Here is a 10,308-nt window from a genome sequence, read left to right on the forward strand (position 1 = left end):
TGGCCTAATAGGTATTAACAACACTCAAAAATCTCCATAGCTAATGCATGGTTAGGGCCATTGCAGTAGGTGACAATTGCTATTTACGGAGTCCCTTTTCATCTTTTTCCTTTGATAGATTTGGGACCGTAAAAGCACCGTCGTAACACAGCTCTAAGTAATTGATCTAATTAAACACATTCACCTATATTGATTTCAAAGTACATCAATTTTGACGTAAATTGTATTTTTACGTACATTATGTTGCAACAACAATCACTACAAGAGAACAAACGATTAGCTATGGGATTTGTCAGTAATTCCTAGCTAATCTGTCGCTAAATAGCTCCTAGCTAATTGAATTTTCTTATAATCCGTCGTTAATCCGTAGCTAAATGGGATTAGCATGAAATTTCTGTTGTTTAGCTATGAAATTTGTCCATCGCTAATTCCTTGTTTTCTAGTAGTGAATCCAATGCAAACCGAAAATATTTTTTCTACCGGTCAAGTATGTGAGTGCTACACACTCACACTCACACATCACATCGAATCACTTTTTATTGAGTTAAGGGTCAAAAACACACATCTCTAAGTATCACCTTTTTTTTTTTTTTAGTTTCCTACTTGAACTATCAGATGTAAGAGTTTCCTATCCAAACTATTATCAATTAGTTAGCAAAATACACCTCAACTATCAGTTGTTCAGTGTTCCAACCTGATAGTTGAGGTAGAAAACTCTCATGTCTAATAGTTCAGGTAGAAAACTAAAAAAAAATGATACTTGAGGTGTGTTTTTAACCATTATTTCCTATATTAAGAAAAGGCATTTTTGACATGTTTAATTTTGGAAAGTTAGTGTCTTGCTTCATTGTCACTCAAGCTTAGCAGTTATTAACTCGTATGAGTGATCACATCTCAATGTGTGTTTCCTACCTATTTTTTTTATAAAAAAGATTGACAATAAGTAGGGAGTCAATACCCTATTAATATGCACCTCCATGCGAGAAGCAGGTAAGCAGCAAAGTTCTTCCCTCAGAACCGGCTACAATAAGCTCGCAACTCTAACCAATTAATGGACTTGACTTAAATCAAGTAATCTAAAAAGATTTGATTAGAGATATATAACTCTTGGAACTGCTAAGCTTAATAAATTGGGGCATATTAATTGAGTGTCAACACAGGTTTCGCCACAAACCATCTTTAAAACTACTACCAGAATGTGTCTATATCGCAATTTTATCATGTCCTTGAAGGGATAAGGTATACAATTTGTTAATACATAGAAATGAGAAAAAAATAACTCAATCAACGTATGTGGATGTATATTATATGTTTTTTTTTACTTTTCCTTTATTTAATTAATGGATATTGCTAGTTAGATAAATAGATTCGGAAAAAAACGATCACGACCTAGGAGGGTAGATTATGACCTACTAATAAACATTTGCTTTACCAACCTATTGAAGCCAACAGAAAGAACAAAAAATTAACCAGAACAGAACGTACATGGAAAAAGGTGTTGGGTTTTGGGCCTTTTCCCTTCCTATGTGGATAAATAAATACCCAAGCCCATACATTAAAAGATATTAGGCCCACATATGCCCTTTTTTCAGCCCATACATTAAAATTTGACCTATTAGGTCTGATTTGGGGACCCCAGATACTTTTCTTAAGGAATTAATAGCATACTTATGTGGGGCAGAGAGCATAAGTATGATCCGCATAACTTTGATCAACCAAAAGTTTATGGATAAAGTGGAGAGAGAGTAGGATTTGACCAATTTAAAAATCCGACATATTGGATGATTAGACAAATTATTGGTTCTTGGAGCGAGCAAGTGCAACTTGTCTTTGAACTAAATTCTTGCAATTATTAGGTAATCCCGAAAGAGTCAACTCGTTTGGTGTTTCAACATGCCACTGACCAAAATATATTTCACAATGTGATTGTGCTTGATTTTTAGAACAGCGTGTTGTGATGAAGAAAGTTTTCATCTTATGCATACTTATGCCTTTGATTGGGAACATAACTTTGATAAACGTTATGCCGGTGGATTTGGAGATCCATGCCTACTATGTCAAAGAGTAGGATTTGACCAATTTTGCTTCGACATACTGGATGGTTAGACAAATTATTGGTTCTTTGGCAAGTGCATACTTCTTCTCAACCTCGGAAAAAGCTTATTTTCAAAATTATTGTTTGATGGTTGTTCTTGACCAAAATATGTTATTGTTGCTCCGCTAATAGGATTTGGCATTCAATTTGTGTTATGTGTGCAAGTGTTGTGATTGTAGCCATTTTGGAGAACTTTGTAACTCTCTCGGCATAAAATTTGTAATTCCTTAATTCCTTAACAAAAGTATGCCGGATATAGTGGATTTTTTGGACCTCGACCCGCGCGAAGGGATGTTTCATGAGGGGCATAATTTAAAGAAGGGCAAAATTTAAAGACCACCCCAAAAGAAGGGTCGCGCAAAAAAATGGGGGGCAAGTAATAGAGTGAGAGTCAAACGCTTTCTTGCATTTTTTCTTCTTAAAAAAATTAACTTGTTTTTATTTTCGTTTCTTGCTTTGCTAGCGTGTTCCTTTCATCTTAATCTTTGATTGGGAACTAACAGGGTGGATTTATAATTGCTATCAAGAGTCGCGTCTTGGGTTATTTCCATTTTCTCGTTTGATGGTTGTGTATATTGTCTTCTTTGGTTCAAATAGTGGAGAACTTTGTAACTCTCTCATTTGATATAAGTTTTTGACTGAAGGCAGTTTTACCACGTAAATTTAAGGTCTCTTGTATTTCTTGCTTTGCTATTTTGTTGTTGGTATAATTACCTCGTCCGATTTCCATTTGTGATATAGTGGATATTGTTCAAATAGTGTAGCAAGTTTTTGACTTGGTATTTCTTTATTGCTTGTTTCTTCCCAACAAAGTGGTATCGAGCTTGTGGTTGTATTTGGTTGTGTTGATCGTCTATTTGAATGATGGAGGCAAATATGAGCAAGATGGTTTGTTTAAATGGCGTAATTATCATATTTGGAAAAAGCAAGATGAAAGATCTTCTATTTGTCAAGAAAATGCATTTACTCGTGTTCGCTTCTAAGAAACCCGAGTCTATGAAGATGAGGATTGGGAATTTGAGCACCTACAGTTTGTGGCTATATTAGGAAATGGGTTGAAGAGAATGTTCGAAATCATATTGTGAATAAGACAACTGCTAAAAGCTTGTGGAAAAGCTCGAGACACTTTATGCTTCGAAGACTGGCAATAATAAGTTGTTCCCTCGTAAAAACAATTGATGAATATTAGATACAAAGAGGTCCTATTTCTGATCATATAAATGATTTTCAGGGTATCCTTGATCAGCTATCTGGAATGGGTGTCAAGTTTGATGAAGAAATACAAGGACTTTTCAGGCCTTGGTTGAGAGACAGACAGGGAAGAAACTAAAATGCATCCGCTCAGATAATGGTGGTGAATACATTGGTCCTTTTGATAATTATTGTAGACAGCAGGGTATTCGGCATCAGAAAACTCCTCCAAAGACTCCTCAGTTAAATGGTTTAGCAGAGAGGATGAATGTAACTCATAGTTGAGAGGGTTAGATGTTTGCTTTCGGATGCTAACCGCCTTGAGATTTTTTTGGGCGAAGCACTTAATACTACCTTTATGTTATCAATTTATCTCCTCTGCTTCTTTGGATGGTGATGTCCCTAAAAGAGTTTGGTTTGGTAAGGATGTCTCTTATGCTCTATCCGAGAGTCTTCGGTGTAAAGCCTTTGGTATGTTCTAAAGATGAGAGGTCAAAGTTAGAAGTTAAACTAGGCGGTGTATCTTCATTGGTTATGGTCAAGACGAATTTGGCTATCGTTTCTATGATCCAGTTGAGAAGAAACTTGTTAGAAGCCGTGATGTTGTGTTCTTTGAAGACCCGGACAATTGAAGATTTTGACAAAGCTAAGAAGGTTGATTCTCAGAGCAATGAGAGCTTAGTTGATGTTGATCCAATTCCTGTGACTATTGTACACGAAGAAAATCTTCAAAATAATGAAGATCAAGTTTATAATGAAGATAGTGATCATGATCGAATGACCGCGGATGATGTTGTTGATGCTCCAAAGGAAGATAATGTGGTTTTCCAACAAAGGCTAGCTATTGATGCTCCCGGGTTCTCTCGTAAGATCTATTAGAGAGAAAGTACCTTCATCTCGTTATTCTCCTAATGAGTTTGTACTCTTGGTGGGGGAGAACCGAAAGTTTTGATGAGGCCATGGATAGTGAAGAAAAAGAAAGGTGGTTTGATGATATGCAAGATGAGATTAAATCCTTGATGATAATCATATTTGATCCGGTTAAGCTTCCAGAGATAGAAAAGCTTTGAAAAAAACATGTGGGTTTTTTAGGGTGAAACATGAAGATGGTAACCCGGTTCCACGGTACAAGGCTAGATTGGTTGTCAAGGGATTTAATCGGAAAAAGGAGTTGATTTTGATGAAATCTTTTCTCCGGTTGTGAAGATGTCATCCATTCGGGTTGTTCTGGGCTTGTTGTAAGTCTAGATTTAGAGTTGAACAAATGGATGTTAAAAGCGCTTTCTCCATGGTGACTTAAATGAAGAAATTTATATGGAGCGACGAGAAGGTTTTGAAGTCAAGGGTAAAGAGAATTATGTTTTACAAATTGAAGAAGAGCTTGTATGGTTTAAAACAAGCTCCCGAAGTGTACGGGAAGTTTGGTTCTTTTATGAGTCAACGGGGCTTCAAGAAGACTTCTTGCATCATTGTGTTTTTGTGCAAAAATTCTCTCGATGATGACTTTATCATTCTATTGCTTTATGTTGATGACATGCTTGTTGTTGGTCGAATGCTTGTAGAATTCGAAGTTGAAGCAAGAGTTGAATAAGTCTTTTGCTATGAAAGACTTGGGACCAAAGAAAGGCGACATTCTTGCATGCGGTTGTTCGTGACGTAAAGGCCAAGAAGTTGTGGTTATCACAAGAGAAGTACATTCGAAAGTACTTCGCAAGTTCAACATGGATAAACCTAAGGTTGTCAAAACACCTTTAGCTATGCACTTCAAACCGAAAGCACGGTTGTCCTGTCCGGTGATGGTGAGAAGGAAGATATGAAGAAAGTTCCTTATGCTTCAGCCGTTGGCAGTCTGATGTATGCGATGATTTGTACAAGACCTGATATTGCTCATGCCGTTGGTGTTGTCAACCGTTTTCTTTCTAATCCGGGAAGAGAGCATTGAAATGCTGTGAAGTGGATTATGAGATATCTTTGTGGCACTTCCAGTCTGAGTTTGTGTTTTGGGACAGGAAAGCCTATTCTTTGTGGTTACACTGATTCAGATATGGCCGGTGATGTTGATACTCGTAAGTCTACTTCGGGCTACTTGATTACTTATGCAGGGGGAGCTGTGTCTTGGCAATCTAGGTTGCAAAAATGTGTTGCTCTATCTACTACAGAAAATGTTCGAGCTTATAGCTACCGTTGAAGCTTGTAAAGAGTTGCTCTGGATGAAGAGATTTATGGAGGAACTTAGCTTTGCTCAAGAGGTGTATGTGCTTTATTGCGACAGTCAAAGTGCTATTCATCTTGGCAAAAACTCTACATTTCATGGTAGGTCGAAACATATTGATGTGAGATACCATTGGATTAGAGATGTGTTGGATTCTACGTTGCTTAAACTTGAGAAGATTCACACTGATGATAATGGTTCTATACGGTGACTAAAGCTTTGCCAAGAAGGAAGTTTGAAGAGTGTTGCATGATCGCCAGGATGGCGGTCTCCTCCACATAGTCGGGAGGGGGAGAATTGTTGGGTTTTGGGCCTTTTCCCTTCTTATGTGGATAAATAAATACCCAACTTGGTCCAGCCCACATATATTTTTCAGCCCATACATTAAAAGACCTATTAGGTCTGATTTGGGGGCAAGTAATAGAGTGAGAGTGACGTAGCCTTTCAACCAAAAAATAGAGAGAGAAAATGCAGATTTTTCTTCTTAAAAATCGGCTTGTGCGGCCAACTTGTTTTGTCGATTCCTTCGTTTCTTGTTCGATTGAGCTGATTTTTGGACAGCGTGTTCCTTTCATCTTAATCTTTGATTGGGAACTGACAGAGGTGGATTTGGAGACCGTTAGCTCCAGATTTTCGTCGGTAAACAGTAGCTGCGTTTTTCGGTGACTTTCTCCCTATTTTCTCTTGTTTGATGGTTGTTTTTGTTGTTATTGTTGCTCCGCATTTGGCATTCATATTGTAGCCATTTTGGAGAACTTTGTAACTCTTTCATTTGATATAGTGGAACTTTTGGACCCGTGGATGTTTCCTCTTCATCTTGAAGGGGTTTTATCACGTAAATTTGATGTTTCTTGCAAATTAATTTATTTTGCTTGCTTTGCTATTTTGTTGTTGGTATAATTGCTATCCGGATTTCCATTTGTGCTAGTGTATATTGTTTTCTCTTGGTTCAAATAGTGTGGGAAGTTTTTGACTTGGTATTTCTTCCGCTGTTACCTCGTCGTGCAATTTGGTTATTGTTTGTTTCTTCCCAACAAAAGGTTTAAAAGAACCGTCCATTATAGTCAGAAAAACACATTCCATAAATCAATGAATTAGAAAAGATAAAATCGGAAAAGTTTGGTCCATGATAGGACAACTCAACAAAACAAAATTTATTTTACTTGCTCTTAAACTAAGAAATAGTTAAACAAACTTCACGCAAGCTGCCCAGACACTACGATTATAAAAAATTAAAAAAAGGATATAGTAAAAAATGTTCACTAGACGCTAACAAGGCTCAATCATAAACTGCAAACAAACTATACTGTCAACACCCTTCAAGACGTCAATCTTCAGAACAGGGTACTTTACAAACGTATAAGGGAGGTTAAATGCTGTAGGTTCGTCGGCCCATTCAACTAAGATCATACAGGGACTCGTTTTCCACGGTAGCTGTCAAAGAACTGCAGAGAAGAGCAAACAATCTCAGGCAAAAGAAACTGAACAAAAGTCGCATTGTGCAATTTACAACAAATGTACATGGACTAGAAAATCAGAAGATTACTTCAAAACATTGATAAGCCCATAATATGACGTTGCAGAATAGCATCTCACATGTTATCCAACTTTATATCAGTTATAACTACACAGAAATGTTTGATTTATTTTATTAAAATAGAGAAGCCGATTTATTTTATTAAAATAGAGAAATCCCAGATAAGATGACAGTGATGAATGAAGAGTGAAACACTCATATATGCCATGGTTGGGCAAAAACAAAGAAATCAAGCAAAGTCTTGGCAAACTCTACTTTCTGAAACAGCTTTTGTGCTCATATCTAATAAGGGTTAGGGAAGGAATCAAGTCTCATAAACAAGACCGATCTTTTCCAAATTTCACTGAGTGACACTGCCTGAAATAAGCGAAAGTTAAATTCATTACTAGTCATGTTGCTTAATAATTGATCTGGTCGGTAACATTTAGTCCATATCAATTGTGGAAAATAACATCTTAAGTTGGTACCATCAGCAGTCACTGGCTTGAAACACGTGCAGGAAACGACATTTGGGAGACGAACAAATTTTAAGATCAACCAGGAGAAAGGAATGTGGTTTCTGACACACTAATCCATACCACCACGTGATCTCACAGAAGCCTAACCAGCCAGGTGCTGATCCCCATCTCAGTGTTCTCTCCTCCCCATGCACTACCACCTCCATCCAACGAACCAAATTCTGCAGTATAGCAGCACCTCATAGCGTTTTCTTTTTCTTCCCTCAGCTACGTATCTTCTTTACACCAGTCGCAACCCTCCACCTACGTGGCTTGCTCTGCTTAGTGTAACTGTAACCGGTCCTGCCTGTCTCAGCACACCGTTCTTCCCCAACCCCTTATTGCAGAGGTAAGACACATACAGGTTGGATCTAAGAGCTAGGGATTACGGCTAACACTATCTTTGATATTCCGGGGAACACGATACAGGGGAGGGGGAACTGGCAATATAAAGAGGGGGAAGTAGGGTTCGGGAATGAGGAGGTGCAACAGGGTGAGGGGAAGGTAGCTACTGGAAGGAGAGGAATAGGGCAACTTGGAAAAGACTGAAACACAATGAGTGGAAATGGCGGCAAACTGGAACACAATGAGTGGAAATGGCGGCAAAGCAAGGGAAGGACTAAGTGGATGGTCAGTCCTCGGTGAGGAAACAATACCAATAAGAGGGTGCCTGTCCAGAACATTCCCTTGTGTTTAAGGATTGAATTAAAATCATCCCTATCATTTAACCTAGAGCACTAATAAGTATGCAAAATCAGTGCCCTTTTAGTTCACACTAACGGATTCTGTCAAAAACTAACGGAACTTGATAAAAGACCCATCCAACTTAACCCACCTAGCTCAACCCACCCAATCCAAATAACCACCTCATCTACTTCCCTAATTGAAACAAGTAAATTAGCCTTATTAGTTGCAAAACTAAAGTGGCTTTGCAGCTGTAGCCTCATTAAAACATTTCAGTTTTAAGCGGCAACGTGGATGTCAATAACAAGCAACAATATGTTTTGTGGGATATTCTATATTCCTTCTGAGAAATCACATAAAGATGACCACATTGTCCTTATCATAATTCAGTTTATCACATGCGCTTTTTTTTCTTCTTTACTTCTTGATTTTGTTTCGTTTAGATCGACCAATCTGTCCTCATCATAACATGCAGGCTTTGAATTTAACTGCCACGGATTAGCATGGCCATGAAACAACATAAATTACTATATTTTACGTACGTATCTATTCAATATTATAAGTTGGTCAACGGCTAAGTTAATGATCCCGCTCAAATTTGAAACTTTGAAACGCTAGTTATAAGCAAAATCTCTGAAGAGAACTTGGATTTGAAAATCATAGTTTGGATTCCATCATGAATATATATTTCAAGAACTTCAACGATGACGAGCTCAGCAAATTAGCCTTCATTTATGAGGTCTACTTCATCATCCCCCCAAACCCCGTCCTTGATAAAAGAAAAAGAAAGAAGAGACGGAGAGAAAGCCTACATGATCTGGTGGGAAGTTCTTGTGGTCTGGGCTTGCTGTTTAATAGGACTTCAGAGATGTTAACACTAGCTGCTGGTAGGATTTACAATTAGACAAAATTTGTTACTATCAAAAATAGTTTAAATATATCCCTCGTTATACTTTCGGTCCAAATATGCCCCTCTCGTGATACTTTTGGTTCAAATATACCCACCCCTCCCAGAGGAGGCAAATCCGAGAATTTCAAGAGGATGGATTCACAATTGATTTTAATATAAGATATAAAATTTTATGCGATATCAACTTGGCGAGCAAAAGATAATTAATTATATTTTATTTTTTTTACGAAGTAAGTTGTTTTATAATCACAACGGCATATAGTTATTTGCATAGGACTTGGGTAATTAGAACTAAATGGAAAAAAAGTAATTAGATGTAATATAAAAAAGGAAAACATGTTTGCCTTTTGGGTAATTAGAACTAAAGAAGAAAAGGGGTTTAGAAATATTATAAAAGGTAAAAGTTAAAGGATGCTTTAGAAATAAAACAAACAAACCAACCAAAAAAAAAAAAAAAAAAAAAACAAGGGGCGGGTTTGATCCCCCCCACCTTTAGGGAATTAAAAAAGGGCCCCCAACCAAAGCTCCCTTGGGGGTTTGACCATTTTTCCTTACGTTATATTAGATATATTTTCAAAATTTTAAAAACCCAAAAATATGGGGAGTTTAAAATTTTTAAATTAAGTGACCCCCAATTTTTTTTCCATAAAAACCCCGCCCCCCTTATCTTTGGACAAATTTGTCCCCTTTAAATTTTTACCGGGGGGAATTTTAACTTTAGGTAAATTTAAATACCCATTCCCTTTGAAACCCTCTTTAACCCTTTTCATTTTTTTTATTTTCCCTTCCCTTTTAAAGGGGGGCTTTTTTTAAAAGGGAAACCGGATTTAAAAAAGGGGGGGTTAAATTCGAATTGGCCCGCGTGTCCCCGGGCAAAATTAAGGCCAAAGTTTGGGCCCAAAATATAAGGGGGGGAAATTTTTAACCCACAATATACCGAAAGTATAATGAGGTTATATTTAAACTATTTTTTTAATATGGGGGTAATTTTCCCTATTCCGGGTTTTCAATTAAGGGTTTCAAGCTAATTAATGTCTTAGTTGGGAAGAAAGATAGGGGGTTTTTGGACTGGGGGTCTTTACGAAGTTCTGTTGTTTTTTTTTAAAAGACTCTGGTTTGTGGAAAACAAAAGTTCCCGGTTTTGCATACTTAAAAGGACTATTAATCCTTAGGTTAAAGAAT

At 37.2% G+C, this 10,308-nt stretch overlaps 1 protein-coding gene across 3 annotated transcripts in view; it reads right to left on the reverse strand.

The window, feature by feature from the left end:
* Positions 1 to 6,637: 6,637 nt before the first annotated feature.
* Positions 6,638 to 10,308, reverse strand: part of LOC132035496 (vesicle transport protein GOT1-like) — a 15,354-nt gene continuing 11,683 nt past the window's right edge. For all 3 annotated transcript variants that reach the window (XM_059425778.1, XM_059425776.1, XM_059425775.1), the window contains exon 7: positions 6,638 to 6,943. In XM_059425778.1, the coding sequence (XP_059281761.1) occupies positions 6,905 to 6,943 (39 nt within the window). In that variant the 3' untranslated portion in view covers positions 6,638 to 6,904. The remainder of the gene's footprint in view (positions 6,944 to 10,308) is intronic.

Source organism: Lycium ferocissimum, chromosome 10 (genome assembly GCF_029784015.1).
Source record: "Lycium ferocissimum isolate CSIRO_LF1 chromosome 10, AGI_CSIRO_Lferr_CH_V1, whole genome shotgun sequence".
NCBI lineage: Eukaryota > Viridiplantae > Streptophyta > Magnoliopsida > Solanales > Solanaceae > Lycium > Lycium ferocissimum.